General features: G+C 41.0%; 1 protein-coding gene across 1 annotated transcript in view; it reads left to right on the top strand.

Annotated features, from left to right (window-relative positions):
• The window catches only part of TEKT3 (tektin 3), a 35,673-nt gene extending 9,664 nt beyond the window's left edge, over positions 1-26,009 (top strand). The window contains exons 3-8 of the mRNA XM_077166057.1: positions 2,836-2,919; positions 10,103-10,173; positions 13,731-13,874; positions 17,261-17,483; positions 18,676-18,830; positions 25,659-26,009. Coding sequence (XP_077022172.1) covers positions 2,836-2,919; positions 10,103-10,173; positions 13,731-13,874; positions 17,261-17,483; positions 18,676-18,830; positions 25,659-25,875 — 894 coding nt within the window. The 3' untranslated portion in view covers positions 25,876-26,009. The remainder of the gene's footprint in view (positions 1-2,835; positions 2,920-10,102; positions 10,174-13,730; positions 13,875-17,260; positions 17,484-18,675; positions 18,831-25,658) is intronic.
• Positions 26,010-26,751: the final 742 nt, after the last annotated feature.

The following is a 26,751-nucleotide window of genomic DNA, read 5'->3' as shown; positions in this document are numbered from 1 at the left end:
GGTGAAGGTGCCTAGTTCTCTTGCTGTGAACATGAGCCAATGGTACGTGAACCTCATCTGTTGCTCAGTACATCTGCAGTCGGCTAGGAGGCGTGCCTGCTGCAATGAATGATGTTTAATTTAATTGGCTGGTGCTTAAATGAGAGAGCTCAAGATAGCACAGCCCAAGCAGCTCAGCATACTTCATCTCAGCACTCGCAGCTCAGCCCAGGCCTTTGGAGATGCAGAAAGGAATTACCCCAGGGAAAGATGTTGGAACCCAGAGGCCTGGAGAGAAGGCCAGCGGAGATCACCCTGTGCCTTCCCACATAAGAAAGAACCTCAGTTGACAGCTGCCTTTCCTCTGAAGAACTATTGTCAACTAAATAAACCTCCTTTTATTGAAAGCCAATCTGTCTCTTGGTATATTGCATTCCAGCTGCTAGCAAACTAGAACAAGGTGCAAATTATAGAAATTACTTTGGAAGTCATAGATATTTTTTTAAATATTTTTATTGAGAAATATTCACACACATACATTCCCTACATGTTGTACAATCAGTGGCTCACATGTCATCACATAGTTGTGTATTAATCACCATTCATCATATTTTGGAGCATCTGCATCACTCCAGAAAAAGAAATGAAAAGAAAAAGAAAAAACTCATACATACCATACCCTATCACTCCTTATCAGTAGCCACTAGTATTTCCATCTATGCAATTTATTTTGCCCCTTATCCCCCCATTGTTTATTTTTTTATCCTTTTTTTTCTTAAACTAATCTATCCCTATCCTGGATAAAAGGAACATCAGACACAAGGTTTTCACAACTACACAGTCACATAGTAAACATCATATCTTTATACACTTGTTGAAAGTCATAGATATTTTAATGTGGAAAGCTAGCCATGTCTTGTGGTTGTTACTGCTGATGGGTGTCTGACTTATTTCCCATGTGACAGGCATCTGCACTGGGACTACCTCATGGCAAAGGTATTAGAAGAGTTTAGAAAATGAAAGAGCTGGAAGCCTAGTGATTTGAAGGATTTGTTGGTCAATCCCAGACACTTACTTTTTACTGCACCCTCTCCCCATTTACAGACAAATACACATCCATGCACTACCGGTGGTGTGATGGTGGCTCAGTGGCAGAATTCTTGCCTGCTCTGCCAGAGATCCAGGTTTGATTCCCGGTACCTGCCCATGCAAAACAAGACAAAACAAAAAAACACGCACTCCCAGAAATCTTGAGCGAGATTGATGGTATATTTGTGATATCTTTTAAAATGAATCATCATGACGTTTACGTTTTAGAAACCCTTCAGTGTCCTCCCCTAACCCCAGCCCCAACCTTGCCTCAGTTTGAGGATTGCTAGGCCACTCCTGGCCCCTCTGAAATATCCTTTAAATGGTAGCCACTTTCCCTACATAATGTCTGGGGGAGATTCTGTTTCTTCCCTTAGTACTTCTCTCCGTGACGAGTGCTCCCCTGATTGGGTTGGGTCTAATTTGACATTTTTTCCTGCCGTTTTTGTCCAGATATTCTTCTGTGTTTGCATATTTATTAGCAACACAGGGTCAGAAGGTCCTGATTAAAATTGGAAAGAGTCAATCACATAAAAAGAAAAATATCAAAAGAGAAAATATAGATGATCAACTCGTATAAGGGAAAATGTTAACTATCAAGTTAAGATCACATTTAGAGTGGCTAAAGTGCAGAAAATGGGAATCTTTTTTTGGGAAGGGGGCACTTTTATATGTTGATAGTGTGAATGTCAATTGGTAGAAATTTCCTGGAAAGCAATTTGGTTATCTATATATTATATATAAATATATACAATAATCAGAATTTTATAAATATATATAATAATCAGAATTCCCCTTGACCCAATAATTTTTTTTCCTTCCTTTAGTAAATGTAAAGTGATTTGAAGGATTTGTTGGTCAATCCCAGAGACTTACTTTTTATTGCATCCTCTCCCCATTTACAAACACATACAAATACAGGCACTACAAGAAATCTTGAGAAAGATTGATGATACATTCATGATATCCTTTTAAATGAATAATCATGATGTTTATGTTTTAGAAACATAAAAAGTAGAGGTTCACACAAATATTTCGTTCAATGATATTATGTGCAAATTATAACATACGTACTATTATACTTTAAGCAATCTAAGCCATTTCCTACTGTAGTCATTAACATATTTTGTATCAAAAGATATTTCATGGCTTGGGCCTACTATTTAATAATAATCCCAAAATGCATACCGTATAATTATAGGGACATTATAACCTCCATCATGTTAAAAAAAAATCAAATGAAACAGTGATGGGATTATGGCTATGTCATATTTTCATTTTTCTTTTCTATGGTTTCTCTTCAGTGGGTAAAGACATTATTTTTATGATTAGGAAAACAATAAATAGCACCTGTATTTTGGGCTCTCCATATATTTGGTGTCTTTTAGGATAATCATTTGTTTCCTTCCCACTCTTTTCAGTAGAAAAATATTTGGAAATAATAGCTTTAAAACCATGTTTCAGGCGGTTGAATTAGTTCTCCGGAAGAAATTAATGCCAACTCGTTTTCTCAGATGTTACTCTGATTTGCTTTCTTCTCTCAACTTCCCAAATTAGGACTTTTTTCAAACTACTTTGAAGAGCTGCGCTTTACCTTTTAGCTAGCAGCAAGGATTTACGTATCTGCCACCCTTGATTTCATGCCACATTGCCAAGAAAATGGTTTGAAATGCTAGTGCTGGTAGAATCCATTGACTTGTTTTAGACACAAGTCGTTAGAACTGCTGGTCACTGATTTAAGTGTGCATAAATGCGTGTGTCTCTTAGGTGGCCCGAGAATGTCTGTTTCATCGCGAGAAGAGAATGGGCATCGATCTGGTCCACGACGAAGTAGAAACACAACTGCTGATGGTAAATATGGAGCAAAGCTTCAGTAGCAAAAGCTTAGCTGCACAATTATAGGTCATATGTGGAGACAAAAAGTGATGTCACATAAAGCCACTTACAAGTAAAGAGTTATGTCAGATGTTTCTAGCTTTTAGAAAGATAACACTTTTCTTGCTTATAAAAGTAATATATGTTTATTGAGAGAGTTTGAAAAATACAAAAAGGGATAAAGAAAGCTTGAAATCACCTGAAATGCTATTAGGCAGAAAAATCCCTGTTACATTTGGAGTGTTTCAGTTGCTTTTTGAATCGAGCTTGTATAGATACCACCCAACTCAGATAAATGCACATAGACATGTCTTTAAGATTAGAATCATGCTTTATACAACAGCGAATCCAGCTTTATTCATTTAAAATTATGTTAGGCTACTTTTCCCATATCATTATTCTTTTAAAACATTTTTGAATGGCTGCATAGTGTTTCACGGTGTCCTATCATTTTTTAAAAAATAGATCCTCTCTCGTTGAGTACATGGTTTCCCTGTCTTCCTCCTTTTATTTACTTTTTTCTGCTTTAATAACAATGATGTATGTAAAAATGTTATGATTGATAACTGAATGTATCTCTGATTATTTCCTTAGAAACATTTCAGCAAATGGAATTGATGGGTCAAGGGTAATTACATTTGGAAAGCTTTTGCTTATAGCCAGATCACCATCCAGAAGTTTGCAATCCTATCTGTTGTGCTATGCTGATACTCTTATTAGCCTCCCCTCACCTTCCACTAAGTAAATGTGATTTTGTTGAGTTCTCTGTCCTTCACTTCCTAAACTTGCTCCTGCCACATGCCCGCCATTCCTGAGATTTCAGCCGTCACCTATCTGAGGCCCTTCCCAGTCTCTGTGAAACATGAGTTCTGTGTCTCTAACTTCCTGACAGACATTTTTATTTTGGTAATTCATTTCTGGGGCACAATCGTGATCCTAAAAGCGAGCTGTCTGCTATCCTGATGACCGGCACTCTTCTGTGTTCCCCTTTCCATTGATGATATCAGCATTCTCTAGTCACCCTGGTTTGGCTCTGACCAAGACCAGCTTCTCCTCCACACCCTGTATCTATTTCTAGCTCTCGTACATTGCTCCTCTGATTTGCTTTTTTGCCCCTTTCTCTTCTCTTTCATCCATCCCCTGATTGTTCTAATTCTTCCTTTCTCACTGCACTGCTGGTTAACTTGAAATCCATTACCATTTTCCCATCCCCCAGTTTCACTTGGATCCACTTTCTTCCTTCTGCTTAAAGCTCTTCTTCAGCTCCCTAATTCCTTCAGGAGCAAATCCACTAAGGCCTTCCATTGGTAGCTCCCACTTAACTTCTCAGCATGGATGCTTTCTGTCCCAAATATGTCTTTCCTCACTGAACCAACTTGGTAGGCCCTCCCTCTTTGCCTTTGTTTGATTGGTAAGACCCAGTGAGTCCTTGGTGAGACACCAAGTAAGAGGAGCTGGTAACCTGGTCATCAGAGCTCTTTATTCCCACAAGTTGTCAATGGTCCCTTTTAACGTTGCATTAATTTTTTTCATCACATGGAGGATGGGAAACAGAAGTATTTTATTGGCTTTTACCTTTCTTCTACCTATCTGGTCCTCTGAGAGAAATCTGAGTTTTGCAATAGTATGCTCAGGAAAGCTTTAGCCCCTGCAGAAAGGTTGCGTAATTCTACTCTGTAAAATCCACGCTTCCTGCTGCTGGGGCCAAGTGATTAGGCCTGGGATGTCCTCATGAAACAGCTTCTCCACGAGGGTTCTGTAATCTGCTGTTTCTTTTCTCCCAGCCCCTGGTGAGTTTTGAAAGTCTTAAAATTACTGTCTTTGACTTTGTCATCCTAAACAGCTAGGAACCAACCAGCAGTTCTCCCTCGGTCTCTTGTTCACACCAATCCAGAGCTGCACTGCCTGAAATCAATTATAAGTCCCTTTTAACAGCTTCACCTCTCAGTGTGCCCACACCCCAACACACCATGGTATTTCCAAGAGATGTCTCGAATCTGGACAACTGTTAGTGTCCCTGTAGTTTTAGTACTGGTTCTCAAACCCAGCTGTGAATTAGAAAAGAATCACTGCCTGGGACCCATCCCTGGAGAGTCTGATGCAAATCTGGACTGGGGCCCAAGCACTGGCATTTTGAAAATATTCCCCAGATAATTTTAATAAACAGCTGGGATGACTTTCCACTGTTTGAGAGGTTCAGGCTTTTTCAGTCAGTTGGAGGGCCACTTTACCTAAAAGCAACTGGATCTGCAAAGAAAGGAATGGGTCATCCATTGAGGGGTGCCTTAGTTAAGACCAATTGATTCAAATAGCCACCGTATCCTGCATGTTTCGCTTACTTGAGGTAAGGATATTAGCCTATCTTTCATTTACAACAAAACGGACCTCAGGTTTTAGAAAATCTTAGCATTAGTGAAGAAAATTGGTAGCCTTCACGGCTTATTTGTGAAAACCAAACAACACACTACACACTGTGGGTGCAATGAAACATTTTCTCATGAATTTGATTGACCAAAGGTCTTTGGTTTTTTGCTTTCCCTGTTCCCATGAACCCTTCTGCCCCCAAACATCTGACATTCACCATCTGACGTTATTTAAATTCACATACCAAAAATTAAGTATTTTGAAGGATTTTTTTAAACACTAAGAGTCTCATTAAATGTAACTTTTTTTTTCCGTTCCAGTAAAAGTGCCAGGAATTCCCACTCTGGCAGTATCTACACACAGTGTTATATACACAGGAGGATTTTGGATTTTCTTTGTTGTTTTATAAGCAGTATTCCACGTCTTCTTTGCCCAAAACTCACCAAAGTACCAAAATAAAAAAAGTAGGGGGAGAAGCATAGAAAAAAGATGAACATTTGACAAGACTGAAAACTACCAGTGATGCCCAACCTGCTGTCAGGATGTGTGCGAAATCTTTGCTAACTTTCAGGCAGGGAGAACCTTGGGAGAATATGTGATGGCACTTTAGGTTTTCATTTATTCTCCTAATTCAGAGTATCAAAAAATCAGACATTAGGGGTATCACCTAAATAAACTCTAGCCATACTGTTTTTTATGTTAAGCAATTAAATGATAATAAGAAGGCTCTATAGCTGAATAATCATTAATTTTGGTGTGGACAAAGTCTTTATGAGCAAAATAACAAAGGCAGAAACCATTGATAGATTTGATTCAGAGGAACTATAAATATCTATTGATCCAAAATGCCATGCACAAAATATACAGGCAAAGGTCAAACTGGTAATAAAACTAAAAGAAACATATACAACACACATGACGGAGGAGAATTGCTATTATGTATATAGAATACATATAAATTACTAAGAAAAAAATACACAACAGAAAAAAATGGGCAAGCACATGAACAGGCAGTTCACAAAAGAAGAATGCCACATGATTAAAAAATATATGGAAGTACACACCCTAACAGTAATATGCAAATGCAAACAGGGTTACTGCTTTGAAGGGGCCTGTCACATTGACAGATGACAAGACAAGGAGTGTTAATGAATACTTAGGGTGTGAGTGAGAAAATGGCACCCTCATTCATTATTGTTAATGGCACTACTTTTTATTGCTATTACTCCTAGAGAAGTTGTGAGTTGACAGAAAAATCATGCATGAAATACAAGGCTCCCATATACCACCCTCCCCACTGGTAACACCTTGCGCTGGTATGGTACATTTATTACAATTGGTGAAAGCACATTTTTATAATTGTTGCAGTAACTGTAGTTCATGGTTTAGAGTTTACTGTTTGTGTTGTAACATTACATAGATTTTTGTTTTTAATTTTTGTTCTAATATCCCCTTTTACTCATTAAAGTATATAATTCCGTGCTATTAATTACATGCACAGACAGTATTATGCTGCCATCACCACCATCCATTACCAAAACTTTTCCATCATCCCAAATAGAAACTCTTTACAGTTTAAGCCTCAACTCCCTATTCTTAAACAAACACATACACACACAAAATCACCCATCCTGTCCCCAGGTAACCTATATTTGAGATTCCAACTTTATGAGTTTGCTTAATCTAATTATTTCATATCAGTGAGATTATACAAAATTTGTCCTTGTGTGCCTGTCTTATTTCACGCAATGTGAGTCTTCAAGGTTCATCCATGGTGTCATTTTTTTACGGCTGAATAATATTCCATTGTGTGGATGTACCACATTGTGTTGATGGAAATTTGGGTTGCTCCCATTTTTTGGCATTCATGAGTAATGCTGGTATAAACATCCAGTGCGCATATATCTGTTTAAGTCCCTGCTCTCAATTCTTTTGGGTATATACCTAGATGTAGGATAGCTGAGTCACATGGTAATTTCTTATTTATCTTTCTGAGGAACTATCAAACTGTCTTCTACAGTGGCTACACCATTTTACATTCCTGCCAGCAGTGAATAAGTGTTCCTGTTTTTCTAGATCCTCTCCAACATTTGTCATTTTCTGTTTGTTTTTTTTTTAACAGTAGCCATTTAAGCAGGTATCAAATGGTATCTCATTGTGTTTTTGATTTGCGTTTCACTAACGGCGAATGATGTCAAGCACCTTTTCATGTGCTTTTTGGGCATTTCTATATCTTCTTTGGAGAAATGTCTACCCCAGTCTTTTGCTTATTTATACACTGGGTTGTCTTTTCATTGTTGTTTCTTTATATATTCTGGATATTAAACCCTTTTCAAATATGTTGTTTCCAAATATTTTCTCCCATTGGGTAGGCTGTCCATTTACTTTTATGATAAAGTCCTTTGATTCACAAAAGTTTTTGGGTTTTTTTGGTTACTTTTGCTTTGAATGTAAATATTTACCTTTTCCCAGGTGTTCCACTGCAGCCAAGTGGGTAAACCTTGGCCCCAGGCGACCCACCTCAATTGTTTCTTAGGCTGTTTTCCTTGTTTCAAGCTGTTTTTGCCTGGATGGCAAATTCTGGGGGAGGATGCTTACTGGAGAGGGGCGTCCCAAGTCAGTCTTTCTCAGCCAGAACAAGGCCAGTGGCCCACAAAAGGAGCACTTGCTGGTCCCAAACTGCTATGGAGAATGGGAAAGGTAGGTGTCAGGAAGTGTGCCAGGAGCTTCTTCCAAGGCTCCTCAAAGCTGCATTTTCTTGATTCAGCACCTGCCTGGCCAATGCAGTCCTTCAACTGTCTTACTGTCTTCTGCATCTCCAAGAAAGCATAACGTCTCTTTTTTTTTGGATCAGTTTTTTTTTTTTAAATTGTGAAGAATAACAAATATACAAAAAGCGTTAAATATCCAAGTACATTTTAACAAGTAGTTATACAACAGATTTTAAAGTTTGGTGTGGGTTATGAGTCCATAATTTTTCATTTTTTCTGCTAGCTACTCCAAGACACTGGAGACCAAAAGAAATATCGATATATTGATTCAACAGTCATATTCATTTGTTAAATCCTACCTTCTCTATTACATGCTTCCTTTTTTTTTCTTTTTTGTGAAAACATATATACAAAAAAGCAATATATTTCAAAGCACAGTACCTCAGTTAGTTGTAGAACAGATTTCAGAGTTTAGTATGGGTTACAATTCCACAATTTTAAGTTTTTACTTCTAGCTGCTCTAAGATACTGGAGACTAAAAGAGATATCAATATAATGATTCAGCCATCATGTTCGTTTGTTAAACCCTACGTTCTCTGCCTAACTCCACCATCACCTTTGATCTTTCTCCTACTCTTTAAGGGTATTTGGGCCTTGTCCATTCTAACTTTTTCACATTGGAAGGGGCTGTCGATAATCTGGGTAACATCTTTATGTCTGCTCTGCTGCCTCTGTCTGGAGTGGGATGGAACAATGGGCACCCTCAGTGCTGGGCCCCAGCGAGCAAAAGTAGCTGGTCAAGGGCAGTGTTGAGTGATTGGGCTGCATGCCTCCCCTCCCCCTAGGTTTCAGTGTCCCTCTCTGGGCACCAGCAATCTATTCCAGGGGCTGGACCCCACTGCTGCCTGCCATGAGAGTAAGGGCAGGTGACAGCATCTTCTCTGCAGAGAGAGTAGCACGCTGCATATTTTCTGCAATTTACCAGCCTCTCCCTCTTGCTCCTCCTTGGATGTTGCACAGCATTTTCTGGACTCCAGAATTTCAAAATAGTTAATGCAGAAAGTCCCTGCCTGTTTAATAGCTGTTCAGTGGAGGGACTGATTCCTGGAGCTTCCTACTCTGCCGCCTTCTCACTACTTTTCTGAAGGACATTTTGGCTGTATGTGTCAAAACCGCTGGGAAAAAAAATACACCTTCTTTGGCAGTGCCAAAATATTTCATTGAGGTTGTTCATCGTAGCTGGTTTTACTGTTGTGGGAAAATGTCTAGGCAAAATGAAAAAAGCAGGCCACAAATAGTACATACATTATGATCACTTTTTGCTTTAAAAAACGAGCTATTACGTGTGCTTTGTGTTCTTTTCTTAGTGTTATTTTGATTTCCCCAGATTTCTATGAGCTCCAGAGGGAAATAAATGCTATTTAAAAACTCAGATACAACATGTTTGTATATATGTGTATATATATTCCTGACAACATCCAAATGCTATGTATGTGGTCAAATATGGGGACATAGCTAGACAGGTGTTTGCACCTGTCACGGAGCTGGGCTGCAGCACACAATGGGGACAGTGGTGAGAGCTTAACTGAACTGGCCATGGAAAAGTCAGCCTGCATATATGGACCAAAGACCTAAGTCTGTCTGAGGTCATAAACACTGCCAGAGGGAAGCCCTTTTGGCTGTTCTTTTTGCTTCCATGATTTTCTTTGTCTCAGAAGAGTAGTACTGTAGAAGAAGCCATGCATTTAAATTCAAACTTGCGCATCACCAGATTTTTTTCTTGGTATTGGTTTCTTTAAGGTCCCAACATAGAAAGAAAAAACCCTACATTTTTAATGACATCAAAAATTTTCCATATATAATTTCCCTCCATCCCAGTAAAGGGTGACTCTCAGTCACATTGTTAAATTGCCATACCATGAGGACATATATATAAATAAGTGGATGTAAAATCGGTTTCTTTTTTTACTTTACAATTTTTCCGGAGACGAAGTTTTTCCCTTGTGGATGTATCATTAGTGTTTGAATGTTGTCTTTAATGGTGAAAACATTAATATGGCTATTTTCTTTCTTTAATTGACTAGGAAGTTGATGTTATTCTATGTTGTCAAGAAAGAATGAAGCTACATTTGGATAAGGCTATTGCCCAACTTGCGTAAGAGCTTTTTCTGTCTATGCAATTTAAAATCTATCATTAAATGATATCCTTTGTGTATGCCATTCAGACTTCTCTTAGCTTTTATAAGGATGCACACACACACACACACAATGTTCTTATCCAATGGTTAAGATGAGTCCTTGCATAAATTCATTTTAAATTTTTATTTAAAGAAATAATTTTGAGATGCTACGGAAGGGGCTTGGAGTTTGGCCAAGATGTCATTTAACTCCAGAGACTTTTCATTTTTTAATAAGAGTCTGATGTCTTGTGTATGTTCAATCCTAACAGTCAGTAATGTGCATTTCAGGGAAGGGCAATTGAAAAAGAAATGAATCATGGCTCACTTGTGTGCTTCTTTTGCAAACCTCCTCAAAAACTCAGCCTCCCCTGACTCAGCAGCGCTCAGACTCACTCACCTTCATACCCTGATTATGCTATTGCAAAATTCATCTCATCCCATCGCACCATAGTCATTTGCCCATCCTACTCTCCACCAAGATACAAATCCCTCAAGTGCTCTGACTATCATGGCAATAGTAGGTATTGAATAAGCATTGGGTTAAAGAATAATAATTGGGGGAAGTCTTAAGGAAGATAGCAACTGTCAGCATAGAAAAGTATTGGCTAAATAAGCTGTTACTTAACATTAATAGAAAGATCACTGCACTGTTCAGTTGCTTATGGCCATGGAAAGAAGTGGTGACAAATATGTCACACAAAAGAAAAGATGATTATGCTAATGCTGGTGTTGTCAAGGACAACATTTGGGTGTTATACCCAAAGAAATCGCATTATAAAATGTCAGCACTGCTTTCTCAGTTTGCTAACTCTACCTATCAGGATCAATGCTTATAAAAAGTCTTCCAAGAGGCTGTGCTTGGAAGGATTTTTCTTTTTTTTTTCTTTTGTTTAATTCAGAACGTATGGGGACAGGCAAAAGATTCATTAAGAATGACTGGCCATCCTTGGTTTGCTTAACTGTAATGTTTACTTTAAAAACTGTAAATATAAAGCAGTTCAATCCGAATAGTAATTTCTGGTTTCTGCTCCCTAGGAATTGCGTGAACACTTAGCTTTGTGTGCTAGAGCTGTTTCTGCTCTGTTTCCTTCTGATCAGTTCCTAATTCATTCTCTTTTATAATCTAAAACCTAATGCCCTTATTTTGGGTTCTTTGCTCTTCTCGTTCCCCCTTGGAGCAGCTGCACCTCCATCTCCGTCCCCCTCACAGAGTGCCCTGTTTCTGGCCTCATTGCAGTCCTTCGGAGAAACTTCTGTCTCTGCCTATGCACTGGTGTGGAAGTGGCTTCTCCAGGACGGGTGGGCTCTGGGATCTCTAACTGTGACTGCCTGGCTCTGTCCAGGGAAGGTGACAGGAGGAGGCTGTTTCAACTCCACTCATTTTGGAAGGACCAATGGAGAGTTTTGAAACTCAAGCTAGTTTGAAACTCAACTGACAATGAACTCTCACTAAGCTGCAGCAACACGGCAGCCATCCATCTTCCTATCCGTGGGGTTGCTGCCTCGAGCACCCTCCAAAGGAGCCTGGAGATGCAGCCTGTGGGACAACTTGGTCCTAGAAGGCAAAGCAGAAAGAACCTCTAATGACAGCCTCCTCCTGGTCAAGTCTATACAAGAGCTCAATCTAATAACCTGAGGACAGAGACTGAACACAGAAGTAGCAGGAGAGATAGCTTTTCAATCTTCCATCCTTTGTACCTTCCTCAGACTTTACAGAATGCAGATCACTCACATTCTGCTACCCTCATTTCAATTTACAGAAAAAAAAATAGCTCTGAGAGGACAAGTGACTCGCCCATAAGCTAAGTTAGCTAAGTTAGAAGGAAGCTGCAGCTGGAATTGGTTCATTCAACTCAGTGCAATCTTTAGTGAGTGGCTCCTATATTCCTAGACCGATTTGGGGTGCTGGGAATACAAAAATGACCAGCTGACCTGCATTTTAAATACTACCAATTTGCTAATGACTGCCCACTTTTTATTTCCAGCCTAGACCGCTCTCCTGAATTCCAGCAACCTACTTGGTATCTGTACTTGGATGCTTAATGGACACCTCACGCTTGATGTATCAGTTGAACTTCTGTCATCTTCCACAGCCTGCCCACCCACAGCCTTCCCCACCTTAAATTAATGAAACTCTGTCCTTCTAGTTACTCAACTCTAGCTCTTCTCTTTTCTCACTGACATGCAATCTTATAGGAGATTCTCTTGGTTGTATTATTCAAATGTACCCAGAATTTGAACCCCTTTGGTTCAAACTACCATCATCTCTTGCTCAGATGAATGCTATGATCTCCCAATGGGTCTCTCTGTGCCCTATGGTCTGTTCTCAACCCAACATTGGAGTGACCCATTTAAACTGTGTGTCAGATCATGTCACTGCTTTAAAACCTGAAGGAGCCCCCATTTTACTTGGAGTAAAACAAGAATCCTTACAGCGGCCAAGAACACCCTGTATGATCTGTTCTCCCCAACCCCTTCTTTGCTCAAATGTCACCTCCTTCAGGAGGCTTACCCTGACTATCCTATTTAAAATCACAGCTTCTCTATGATCCATACTCCTGGTCCCCTTTCCCTCTGCCCTGTTTTTTTGCATTGTCTTTCTAACAAACTGTATAAGTTGCTTATTCATTCTGTGTACTGTCTGCCTCCTCCTAGTAGAATGCAAGTTCCTTTGGGCTAGAGATGGTTGTTTTGTATAATGATGCATCCCAGGCTCTTAAAACAGTGCCGGGCACTCAGTAGGTGCTTAATAATTAATCGTTGTAGGTTGTTCCATAACGAGTGGCTCACCTTGCACCCATTCTTGCTCCCCAGGCCTTTCTCTTTGGTAGCAGGTTCTTGGGCCTCCTCTCGCCTGGGCACAGCAGGGAGCCTCATGCATCTTAGAGCACACTAAATACTCTTCCTTCCCAACAGGGTGGCAGTGTGGACCACTGATCCCTCATTCTGTTTCCAAGCACTCTCTAGCTCCTGCCCTGGAAGTTAATTTTGACCCTCCTGGAAAACCTCTCAGCTCTTCCTGGCATGGTGACAAACTGAGCTTACCCCGCATGGATGGAAGGAGGCTCGGCTGTACATGCCTCAATTTCTTGGGGAATTATACTCAAAGAATGGTAGGAAGAGGTTAGGATGTAGAAGCAGGAAAACAAGAAGGAAGGGAAGGTGTAGAGGTAGACAGATTACTTTAAACCAGCGTCCTCTCTAAAACAGTCTGTGTGTTGAGAAATTAAGGTCTCAGACCCAGAAGCTCAGAATCCCTGATTCCTTCCTGGTGCTCTGTACCTCTTCTCCCCATCCCACATTACCACAAGGAGAGGAAGATGAGAGGGGGCAGGAGTAAGGGGTCTAATTACTTACGTGCGTTGGCATCTCCAGAGAAGCTCATTTCCATTGAGAAATTGGGCTTTGGATGAAGGAGCGATCAAGAGAGCAGAAATGAGGGGGCCTCAACACAGAAGGGTGATTATACTTTCTAGTATCAAACTGTCAACTAAGCATTAAAGCTTAAGGCTTCCCCCTCTCCATTTTACAGAGCCAACAGAGGCTCCCAGCACGAGCTGGAGAAGGACCTAAGTGATAAGCAGGCTGCTTACCGGATCGATGACAAATGCCACCATCTGCGAAACACTTCAGACGGTGTCAGCTTCTTCAGAGGAGTGGAGAAGGTCGATGCAACGTAAGTCAGCCCCACAGCTTTTGTGATTTTGTGGTTTTATGATTGCTTCCATCCAATTCATTCCTCTGCCTTTCAGTTTACAGCTTGTTGGGCATCGAATCGTGTCCCCACGAAAGGCACCGCCAAATCTTAACCTATTTCTGAGAGTGAGAACCCATTCGTAAACAGGTGCTTTGAAGACAGTAATAGTTAATGGTGTGGCCTCTTCTGTGAATAGGATCCTCAAGAATCCTATTTAGATGAGGCTGACCTGAGTCAGGGTGGGCCTTCACCTGTAGGACTGGAGACCTTAGAAAGAAAGGAAATTCAGAGTTAGATAGAAAGGGCAGACACCAATAGAAGCCAGAACTAGAAGCCAGAGAGGAGCGAGAGAATGTCACGTGACGGAAAACCACCATCACCCACACTCGTACCAACTCCAGGAGAAAGCGTGGTCTTGCAGACATTGCATGTGTCAACTGTGAGACGACAGATTCTTGTTACCTAGGCTCACCTATTATGGTGTTAGTTGTAGCAGCTCTGCAAACTGGGACACAGGTTAAAAGGGAAAATGTGGTCAGATGTTGAAGGGTAAGAGACAGCACACTTCTCTCAACAAGTCTTCGGTAAGCCTGCACTTTCTACATCCTGCATTCTTTCTTAGAAGAGTATTTATTTTTCTAACTATGAAAATAATGACTGCTTGATGCAGAAAAATCTGGAATACACAGTGAAACATAAAGACAAACGTATTTTGCCAGTTTATTGAATGGGCTGGACCCCATAGGGTACAGGTTGAAAAGCAGCCTAATTTCTTGCCACTGCTTGTTAACAATGCTTTTTTTGCTTGCCCTCAGATGCAATCATAGGCAGGTTTCATGATCTTTTCTGGCCACTTCACCCTCCCCCACCTTTTTTAAAAAATCAACTTCCCCAAGGTGAAATTCACATATAAAATACATTTAGTGTAAGTACACATTCTCACGCATTTTGGAAAACTCATGCTTGTACAACTACCACCACAGTCTAGATACAGAATATTTTTAAACACCCCACAGTGTTCTAGTTTGCTAGCTACCTGAATGCAAGAATAGCCAGAAACAGAATGACTTTTAAAAAGGAGAATTTAATGAGTTGCTAGTTTACAGTTCTAAGACCAAGAAAATGTCCCAATTAAAACAAGTCTATAGAAATGTCCAATCTAAGGCATCCAGGGAAAGATATCTTGGTTCATGAAGGTCTATGAAGGTCAGGGTTTCTCTCTCAAGTGTGAAGGCACATGGCGAACAGTCAAGGCTTCTCTCTCATCTGGAAGGGCACATGGCGAACATGGCATCATCTGCTAGCTTCTTCTCCTGGCTTCCTGTTTCATGAAGCTCCCTGGGAGGTGTTTTCCTTCTTCATCTCCATAGGTCACTGGCTGGTGGACTCTGCTTCTTGTGCCTACATCGTTCTGCTCTGCTGTCTCTAAATCACTCCCACTCTCCAAAATATTTCCTCTTTTATAGGACTTCAGAAACTAATGAAGACCCACCCAAATGGGTGGAGACACGCCTCCAGCTAATACAGTTTAACAGCCACTTTGATTAAATCACATCTCCAGGGAGATGATCTAATTACGGTTTCAAACCTACAATACTGAATAAGGATTAGAAGAAATGCTGCCTTTACAAAATGGGATTAGGATTAAAACATGGCTTTTCTAGGGTACATACATCTTTTCAAACCAGCACACACAGGTTCCCTTGTGCTCCTTCCCAGTCAACACCTCAGTATTGCCCCCAGGTAACCACTCACAGCAGCCCCCACCTTCTAAAATGGTCCCCCAAGAGGATTCTCTTTTGTGGGGCTACTCACTCTCAGAGCTGCCTACCTGGCTTGGCCATGAGAAGGGCCCACAGTGACCAACTTTTATATTCTCCAGGTATGAATCAGAAGCAACAGTGTGTTCTAAGTGGTCCCCATGTGATGCCCCTCACTCGGCTTGAGGTGAGAGGGACACATCCTTCTGTCTTCCTTGGACAGAAGTCGAACCACTTAACCCTCCATAAATGCCCTCTTACACTTCAGCATGAATTCTTCATCATTTTTTATGGCTCCTTAGTGATAACCTAGGTTAGCCTCATCTCTCTTCCAAGAGATGGTTCCCTTTAGAGTGTGGGAGTCTGGAGCATCTGTGGTATTTTGGATCATTGTGCCTGAGCTAATGCCCCTATTCAATTGTAATGAGTCTCATTTAATATCCTATTATACCAACAAGCAAACAATATCACCTCAGAGCCTAGAGATACCAGTGTTAACTATTTACCCCAAGTCTTTCTAATATTTTTCCATGCAAACAGATAGAGATTTGTATTTTCAATAATGGCATTCCACATAGATTGTTTGTGTAGCGTCTTTGATTTTTCACTTAGCAACATATAAAAAAATATTACCCATAAAAATATTCTTTTTTTTTGTTTTTTTTACATGGGCAGGCACCGGGAATCAAACCCGGGTCCTTGGGCATGGCAGGCAAGCACTCTTACCTACTGAGCCACCGTGGCCCACCCAAAATATTCTTTTATGTGGTGATGAATGCCTAGTAACATTATGATGTTACTATGATCCATTGATTATATACTTCGGAAAGATTGTATGGTATATGAATATATATCAAGGAAAATTGCATTAAAAGAAAGAAATATTATTTTAAACAGAACTTTGCATGCTGTATAGATCACTTTTTTTTTTTTAAATGGACTAAAACTTATTTAACCTGTACCTTACTTGTTTGAACATTTGTTTCTAATTTTGGGGGGATTGGCATAAATATTACTGAAATTTCCTTAAAATAATTCCTAGAGGTGGAATTTCTGGATTATACGCATTTTAAAGGCTCTTGGTTTATGGAGTCTTTCTATCCTCCCGTGTGCCTGTGTCAATTCAACATTCATATTCAAAGTCTACAAGAGTATCTTTTTCTGAACAAACTCACCAGGATTGAAAATTATCATCCTCCTTAATATTTACTCTTCTGATAAGGGATTCTCAGTATGTGGTTGTTTGCATTAGCATTTGTTTGATGACTCATGAGACTGAATACTTTTTCTTATGCTTATCAAGCTGACATCACATGTTTTTAATAGACCTGCATCCCCAAACCCAACATTAAACTTTTATGCCCAAACTAATAGAGGACTTAGTTTATACTTTGGATATAGAGAAATTGGTGAGCAGCAAAATAAGAATCAACTAAGAAAAGTTTAAAATAAACTTTGCTGAGATGTTTACATTTTATGCCATAAAAAAATATGGTTGGCGATTTGGAGTTTTCTCTGTTGTAGGACAAATGGTTGCCTACAGATTGTTGAGGTCAGTTTCCTCATTGTCACCATTAACAGGTTCCACTTCCTTATTTTTTTCAGTATCTCAGTGCCTGAGTCCTGGGCCAAATTTACCGATGACAATATTCTCCGCTCTCAGAGTGAACGAGCAACCTCTGCCAAGCTGAGAGACGACATTCAAAACCTCTTGGTTGTGACTGCCAACGAAATGTGGAATCAGTTCAACAAAGTGAACTTGTCTTTCACCAATCGCATTGCGGAGACTGCAGATGCTAAAAATAAGATTCAGATTCATTTAGCAAAGGTAAATCCATTGCTGGTAGTACACCCTTTAGCTGATGCGGACAGAGCAAGCTACTTTGGGGCCACACAGATCTCTCACCCCTCCAAAGAGACACACTGAATTACATGACCTACTGGTTATTCAGAGTAAGAAAAGTTAAAAACAGTATAAAATGTACCATTGATTGTAGCCATGTCTCCAGGTGTCAAAATAAAATTGGAATAGGTTGGTTTTTGGAACACAAAGAATGCACTATGTAATAAAGGGTTCTTAGTATTTAATAGAAACAAAAATGTTATTGTTAAAGTTTAACAAGTCACCATATGTGACTAGGAAGTGAATTTATTATTAGAACACATGGTAGGAATGTTTTCTGTTAAACTATTTCAGGCCCTTTTTTTTCTGGAATGCAAAACCAAAGACAGGAAACTGGTAGTTTCAAAGAGTTTCTCATGTTTTAAGTGTGCTAATGATAGTAGTTTGATAATGACAATCAAATGAAGTTAGAATGCAATGCTTCAAGATAAACAAAGAGCTCTTCCTTAGTGTCAGTCCTGAGCTGTGGGTATTTCTGTGTATTGTGCTGTACATAGTTTATCATTTTTGTTTTAAACACCTTACATGGTTGGCTATGCCGCTGTAAGGTCCACCTGAAGGTACAGTGTTGTCCTAGTCTACACTAAATTAGCATTCCCTCCTATCATGCCTTCTTTGACTATCACCGTCTCTAACTCTGAGCAACAAATATATACTGAGCAAGACAATGTACTCTATACTAAAAGGTAGAGAGAAGTATAAAATGTAGTGTTTGTTCCTAAGAAGCTTTTGTATTGTAGATCAGAGGTGCTTGTACAAAGCTCCTGAAAAATGATTAACAATATGAAGGTATAAACAATGCTTGCCTGATAAATATAGTGAGTATTGTATTTATCTAACAACCAGCTCTATGGAACAAAAGCCCTGGTTTGTAGCAGTGGCCAATTTCTTTGGTGTAAGTACACCCAACATGGAGTGGAGAGCAGATGTCCACACCCAGTTGTCCATTGCGGGTACAAGCCAGCTCTGGTACTGGGGACAGGGCTGGGAAGGAACAAGGCTCTCAACAAATTGACTTCCTCCTCAGAGAGGGCGCCCACACTGATAGGCAGGTGGGAGAAGTAGGTGACGAGGGGATAGCAGCGACACCTCAGACATTTGCTTCTCTTCATCACAGACCTTGCAGGAGATTTTCCAGACCGAAATGACCATCGAGTCCATCAAGAAGGCCATCAGGGACAAGTCTGCCTTCCTGAAAGTGGCTCAGACCAGACTAGATGAGCGCACAAGGAGACCCAACATAGAGCTTTGCCGAGACATGGCCCAGTTGCGGTAAGGTGGGAAGAAAGGAGGGGAGAGCGCGGGTCTTGCAGAGGCACCAGTTGCCAGCCTGGATGGTTCTGGGCTCTTGACGGATGCTGTTTCCACCAGCACACTAGTCATAAGGGCAGGGGGGCACGGGAATGCTCATGGCATTTGAGCCTTCTTTAAAGGTGTCAAGAAATATCTGGCATCATTCATGGGTCTCAGGTTGGTATTTGGGCTTCTTTGCACTTCTCTGGAGTCTCTGAAGTTTCACCAGAACACCTTTTTTACACAAGGCAGAGTCCATGGATTTACCTATATTTCTCAGGTCTGGCATCTCATCAGAAAAGGGACCTGTGGTACCAATTCCACTGACTCCCTAACCTCCTGTTTGCTCTCCATGCCCTTTTTTGGCTCTTAATATCTGCTTTCGCTGTTAAAACCATTCTTACGATCCCCACAAACCTCTGACACCTTCCTCTGGCTCATTTCAGCTTGTTCTGTTCCCAGGAGAGGTGGAAAACATCTGGTCTTCATCAAGCACGGCTCTCACGTGTACATGAAGGGAGGCCTCTGCCTCCACAGTTTATCTACTGAACACTCGTAGATGGATTTTATTATTGTTATTTTAACTTTGAAGATTTCTTTTAGGAGGTGATTATGAGAAACCAGCCAAGATTTCATCCCCTCCTGCACCCCCCGCCTCCCACTTTGGCTTCATTTCCAACTTTTCAAAACACAAAGGTCTGCCTTCTCTTTCTGGATTTTATCTTGCTATTCTTAGGTCATGAAAGGTTCCTTGAAGAAGTTAATCCAATTTATAGCAATGGGGAGAACACAGGGGCAGGACTTGAATTTTAAAGTCCTTTCTGGTGTAATGGTGGGATGCCTCCAGCCTTGTCTTCTCCTTGCATCCGTGGAAGCACCCCCTTGTCATCATGAAAGACTTATCCTAAGGATAAAACTACTTTGAACTCTACCAAAGAAACAAGTGGTGGGTTGAGGCAGTGAATTTCCTGGAGGGGAAGGAAAGGGAGATCATTCTGAGGCCAGCGAGGAGGATGATAATAAAAATAATGACGATGATGATAGCAACAATAGTCATAGCTGCTACCACTTGCCAGTCTTACTCCTGAGTGTTTTACAGTAGCTCAGTCATTTCACCAGTGAGGAAACTGAGGCACAAGTGGGTTGAGTGACATGGCTCCGGTCACAGCTGGTGATAAGAAGGAGACCCACAGGTTGAGCCTGCTTTAACATCTGCTTTGTTCCACTGAAGCAACTATTTGCTTCTGCCCCTTGGTCTAGCCATTGCATGAAGCTTTACCATTGCCCCATGCAGCACCTGGTCTCAGTTGACCTTCTCATTGCCTAGGTGAAATAGGTTAACCAAGCAGGTACCTGCTATGTGGATACATTTGTGTTGTGCTTTAGAATATGTACAAATGTATGCAGATGGCCTCAAGTCTTGGACAAACTGCATTTCTCCCAGTGGAACAGGCAGCTGTCTAGGAGAGCAGGCCTGCTGCCAGGTTTCTCAAAGTGGCTTCCACAGAACCCCTACCAGAGACCACCCATACTTTATGATAAGTTGCCCCTTCCCCCAACTCAGAAATTAGGTGCACTCTTTGCAGCACATCGGGGTGTTTATTTGCTACAGAAGAATCTGACAGCTAGAAACAAATTGTGACTTCATGCAAACATCTTTAGGAGAAGCCGAGCTCTAAGTCTCATTCCCCGAAAGTGTTGGCAATCGTTAAAAGTTGAAATGGAAATATATAAATCATTCAGATTGCCATCAGGCAAAAACACAGGGTTGCTTTTTCCAAGTGTTTTGAGTAGTGGTCGAGGTGACTTTGGAATTATCAAACAATAAGGCATTCACAGCGGTCTTGGGGAAGCAGAATGCTCGTTACTCTTTTCCCCTTCACAGTTTAACAGAATTTGCTTTTCCTTTACTTCCTGCAACTTCACAGTATGCCTATTTCCTCCGTTTATTGACTTTAGGACAAAAGCTAGTTCTGTTCCAGTAAAGATTTCTAGTTAAAATATCCTTGCCAAAAATATAGTCCTAGGGACAGTGGAATTTAGGATTATTGTTGGGGGGACAGGATTATTTTCCTTATTAAACTGTTGGTCCTGAAAACAACCCTTGGGCTGCCCGGATTTAAGAAAAAATAAGGATTATAAATCCAGGAGAGTGAGAACTGAGAAAAATTGGTGTTTTCAGTTTCAGATTTTTACTTTCAATTAGTATTTTCTAAACAGGTTCTTTCAACTGTGATTCTAAATATTCTTGGCATCTTTAGCGGCGCACCAAGAGCAGGCTTTGCTCTACGTAAATAATCGTGATACGTTTTTATTTTTAAACTGCAATTGCTTTATTTGTATTTGTTTTTTAGTTTCGTAATTTCCAAAGAATGAGTGGCTTCAATAAAATAGTTCTCTATAATCTGCCAAGAAGAGGGAAACTGAGAGGCAACATGTGGCCTTGAAAGAAAACACAATGTTTTTTTTTAAATGATTAATTTAAGGTGATGGTGATGAAAAATAATATTTCTAAAATCTAAAGTCAAGGCAAGTACAGTATCTTGAGCTGTGTTCACACAGATGTGGGAAAACGTGTTCTTTAACTGCTCACCTCTTATTTATCTTTAATTCCTTTTTATTTTAACACTGATGTTTTAACATGTATGCTTTCAACAGTTCCTTCACAAATACATTTTCCACTAAGAGTAGAATTTGGCTGCGAGGAGCAAAGACTCATATATCATCCTGCTCCATTACCTCCATTTGGGTTCAGGGTTCCTTTTGAAGCCCAGGGAAGTGTGACAGGGCAGGGCTGGGGACAGAGACAGGCGAGTGATTATAAACAACTCACTGTCATAAATCTCCGAAGCAGCCATCTGTGGCAGCCTCCCCAAAGATTTGTTCCTTTGCTGCTGATACCTTATAGCCTGGGATTTTTTTTGTTGCTTAAAAAGCTTTCTTGTTAACCCAACTTGATCTCAATAACACGAAAATACTCTTTAAGATTAGTTCTCAGGTTTTGTGTTTATCATCCTCAGACCAAAAGAAACGCAGAAACTTTGCCTTCATTCACCCGCAAGGCCACCGAAAGTAGGAAAATGGTCCAATTTCTAAAACAAAAGGTGTTGCAGGGAGTGGGCATGTTTTCCCCACTTGTTATTGCTTCTGGGGGCAGCTTGGGGGCCTTTCCCAGCACCCTCCCTTCTTGGGTTGGCTGCAGTGGCTTATAGAAGCCCTGCTTACCCCATGGTCCCAAGAGGCTCCTTCCTGCTTGGCTGGGTCTGATTCTTCATTCTGGGAGAACCTGTGGACTTGGACGGTGGGGCAGCTCCCTGTCTCCCAGGGCTGTCTCGTTCATCAGGGATAGAGAAGTTGGTCTTCATCCAACAAGTAATTTTTGCTTGGCTATCACCAGCCCTGAGCAAGGCAGACTCAGGTGGATGCCACTTTCGTGGGGTTTGTAGGCTGCAAGAGCAGACAGAGTAATCAGGCAATGGCAGACATCCTCCATGCTACAAAAAGATTGGTGCTCCGAGGACACACACATTGGGTAGTGACCTGGTCCTAGCATGAGAGAGGGACCTCTCCAAGTTGTACCAACCTGAGATTTGAAGATGGCATAAGTGAGCCGGATGGAGAGTGGGCTAAGAGTGCTTGGGTCGAGGGGACCACCAGAATAAAAGCCCTGGGGTCTTTCAAAAGCACATTGCAAGGTGAGATGGAGAACAGTGAGCAAAGGATGCAGTGGCTCGGAATGAGGCTATTTGGGAGACAGAAAAACAGGATTTTAAGATTGAGGGATGTGGGAGGTCTGTGGGAGAGAGAGGGGCCAAGGACAAGGAGAAGGATTCTGGTTTCAACATCTGCAAGGACAAGGGCACCTTTGCCCGAGTTGGGAAACGCCGGCCTTCTGGGGTGTATCTGCTTCATCTTCCACCTCGGCCTGCCTCTGAGCCCCAGTCAGCCATGGGTAGGTGGCTCCATCTGGGAGGATGCGCCCAAAGGACAGGGTGTGGTCCAGCTGGCCAGGCAGTTCCCAAAGCTTGTTTGACGGTTGTCCTCTTGGAGCAGAGAGGCTTTCCCCATCACAGCGTTGGTCTCCTGGACACTTCCGATAAACTTGCTAGGAGTCAGAGTGTTCAAGTCTCTTGAAATTACGGTATTTTTTTGAAAAAAGAAAATTATTGTTTTCTTTCTGGTTCTGATAGTATCTGACTCTGTTCATGGTAGAAAATTCAGACAATACAGAAAATAAAAAGTGCAAACCCATCCTCTTTCTTAGTGCTGTCCGAGAGTGCTGTCCGGGGACAACTAATATTAGCATTTTGCTGTATTTGTCACAAGGTACATTAGCAAAACAGTGACTGTGCCACATGTAGCATTTAATGTCCTGGGTTTTTGAATCACCCTTACATTGTATGTTTAGAGTTTGTTTTTTAGAAAAAGGAATGCATAAGGGGTTTGGAGTAGAAGAAGATACTGCTTTGTATGCCATCTTACAAAGTTTTGCAGCGCCCACTTTGTACCTGGTATGCAGATTTTGCAAGTTAAAAAATAAGATAGCCAGTGTAATCTGGATTTCAGATAAACAGTGAATGATTTTTAAGTATAAATATTTTTGTTCAGTATATTTTTGTAAGCATTCTATGCAAGATCTGGGACATAGTTACCCTATAAAATGATTCATGGTTTATCTAAAATCCTAATTGGACCGGGTGTCTCTTATATCACTGGCAGCCCTGAGCAGTGGGCATTGCCCATAGAAAGGAAAAGGTCCAACCCCAGGGAGCATCGAGTCTGGTACACGGAGGCCGACCTTCCAGGGTCTCTGCTTTTGGCCTTTTCTCTTATCACAGAGAACTGAGGGTGGGCACAGGAAATGAGGGCGAATTCTCTGTTGTGGCCACTGAGGGTGCTTATTTCCTTCTTGGCTTCCTGGATACCTGAGCTGGGCGTATAACCCCATGTGGGTTGTGGGCCTGCAGAGAGGGCAGCTTGTCGACCCCAAGGGCTCAGTTTCTTTGTCTGTCAAACAGGGAAGTTGGATTTGATGACCTCTAACATTCATTTGTCAGATGTGAAGTTTGGTGAAGTCACAAAATCACCTCAGAATAATTGTTTTAATGTGGGCTGGCTATTTTCTATATTTGTGAAATCCTTTTCCATCTCTTGAACACCCACATCCCTGATCATTGTCGCTGTTCTCTTTGTATTACTGTATATTTTAATTGATTGCACATACACTGAGGCTGCTGATCGATGAACCCCAAAGTAAAGAAAACTTTAGCTTTGGGCCACTGGTTAAAATGTGATGAATTTGGAGTTTGTGTTTCCAAGTGACAGGAGTCAGGCAAACAGCAGATGTGCACATAGCCCCATGCAAAATTGTAAGGTTAGTTGCCTAAACTCTGTGACCCTCAGTTTCCTTTTCTGTAAAATGGGGATGACTGCAGTACTAACTTCATAGTGGTGTTAGGAGGGTTCAGTTATGTGAGTCATGTAAAGCACTTAGAATAGTATGGCTGTGATAAAATAGTCACGTATATTATTACTGTAGTTGCCTTCTTATAACCTGTTCCCTAGTCTTTCTCTTCAGGGACCTCATGGTCCATTCCCTTGGATGTTATTTGATGCACGAATCAGCGGATACAGGGAACCCTCACTTCATTGTGCTTCTGGAAGAGAAAGACTTTCTAAATGTAAACACAAGAAAGAAATCAGAAAGGAAAAGAGAGAAAGATTTGGCTTACTAAAAATTGAAATTTTACATATAACAAAATCATCATGAACAAAATTAAAAGGCACACAAAAAAGGAGGGGAACTATTTGCCATAAGCAAAATAGACCCCCAAAATCAATATACCTAATATTTGAAGAGTTCTTTACATATAAATTACATGAATAATAACACCTCAGTACACAAATGAGCAAAATGACAGAGAGGGCACAATTCACAGAGGATATAAAATGACCAACAGACTTTTAAGAAAAATTGACTAATAATCAAGGAAATGCAAATGAAAAAATATTGATTAGAATCATCTGGGATGGAAATGTTTTTTCATGAAATGATGCCATTTTTCCTTTCTGTCTTAATGAAAAACTTGTAAGGCTTCTCATCATTGTACAGTTAGGCTTATGATTTGTTTCGCAGTTTGTGTAGCCAATTTCGTGCATTGTCATTGTTATGTTCTATTAAGTTTGTGACAATTACAAATATGTTCATTCTGGGACATCGGGGCATTATCTTGAGACAATGCGGGGAGTGGGGAGTGGGTTGTTATTCAGGGACTGCCTTGTTAGCTGCACCTTCCCCCTCCCCAGTTTGACATTTAGCCACTGAAAAAAGTTTACTGTCCCCTCTTCCCAACTACTTACTTCAGAAGAAAAGCAGTTTTCAATGACAGAATGAATATACGGGAGTCCAGCTTGGTTTTTTCTCTCCCATTTTTACTACTTGAACATTTATCAATTGTTTAAGAGTCTTCCCTATTTCTTTTACGATAGGTATATTTACTATCCATATATGTGTATAAATATACCTAATTTGTTGTTTCCCCAGGAGCATGCTCTGTTTGCCGGTGGGTTTTATAGGACTCAGTTGGGAGGAGTGGTCCAGGCAGATACGGCCTGCGAGCTGATGCTGGAACCATGCACAGTGGTTGCCTCCTTTGTATCGGAAGTAGTCCTTGGGTGGGTAGACCCTGTGCTCTGCTGGGGCGTTCCTGGGCCAACAACACACAACATGCCCCTAATTCCTCTAAGTAACAAGCTGCGGGCGTGTGGCCTCTGCTATCCTAACCTGGTTCCGGGTCCTCCTTGCAGCCTTGTTAACGAGGTGTACGAGGTGGACGACACCCTGCAGACCCTGCAGCAGCGCCTGAGGGATGCCGAGGACACCCTGCAGTCGCTGGTCCACACCAAAGCTACACTGGAGCACGACCTGGCCGTCAAAGCCAACTCCCTGTACATCGACCAGGAGAAATGCATGGGCATGCGCAAAACCTTCCCCAACACCCTCCGGCTGGTCGGCTTCTGCTAGGGACCCCTTGGCCAAGAGCGGGTCTGATTCCCCTGATTAAAGATGGCCTCAGCACTCAAACTGAGGGCCAATATAGTCACTTATTAAAGGATCGTATTGATAGAAATGTACCCATCTCTTGCCTTGGGAAGCCTTCTGTTTGCGTCCAAACCTTAATTCTCCTATTTACTAGGCTTCTGGAATACGTGAAGGGCATAAAGAGATAGAATCAAAGCACTAGAGGACATACAAAGATGGTTTGTATTATTCTTGTCATTTTATATGGGTAACGTGAATAGGCAGGAAAGAAAGAACATATCACATTTGATCTACATTACTTGCAGCAGTTTATAAAGTTCAGCAAACACTGAATTAGTGAACAGTGAACAGTAGGTCCTGGGGGGAAATACAAGGGTGGGTTCCTGAGAGACTTGGGTCACATCATTTCCATCAACCGATCAACACGCAACCTTGTTTTACATGAATTTCTGTCCAAAGGCATCTTATTAAACACATGTCATTGATTCATTAACATTGAACTAACTCCTCCCTGGGTGAAGCTAATCTAACATACATCAGTCCTGCTTGTGCTTAGGAACACGAGACAGCACTTCGGCACCACACTTAGGGACCATTTTGGACAGCAAAATCACAAAAATGTAAAAAAAAAAAAAAAGGGACACTAAATAAACTGTAAAGAAGACACCTGCTTATAGTATAATTGCTGAAAGAAGACAGAGCATCACTTTGGTCAACCTTAGCTGGGGAAGCTGTGCATCAGGTCACTCACATTTTTTGCCAACAATTTGGGAATAATGACCCACAAATGTGTCTCAAGCATTGATTTGGGAGTTATGAATAAATGTTAGCAAGTGTGTGAATTTCCAAATATGGAAT

Source organism: Tamandua tetradactyla, chromosome 6 (genome assembly GCF_023851605.1).
Source record: "Tamandua tetradactyla isolate mTamTet1 chromosome 6, mTamTet1.pri, whole genome shotgun sequence".
Taxonomy (NCBI): Eukaryota; Metazoa; Chordata; class Mammalia; order Pilosa; family Myrmecophagidae; genus Tamandua; species Tamandua tetradactyla.
The sequence above is the reverse complement of the archived record's forward strand: the minus strand, read 5'-3'. Positions and strand labels throughout refer to the sequence as shown.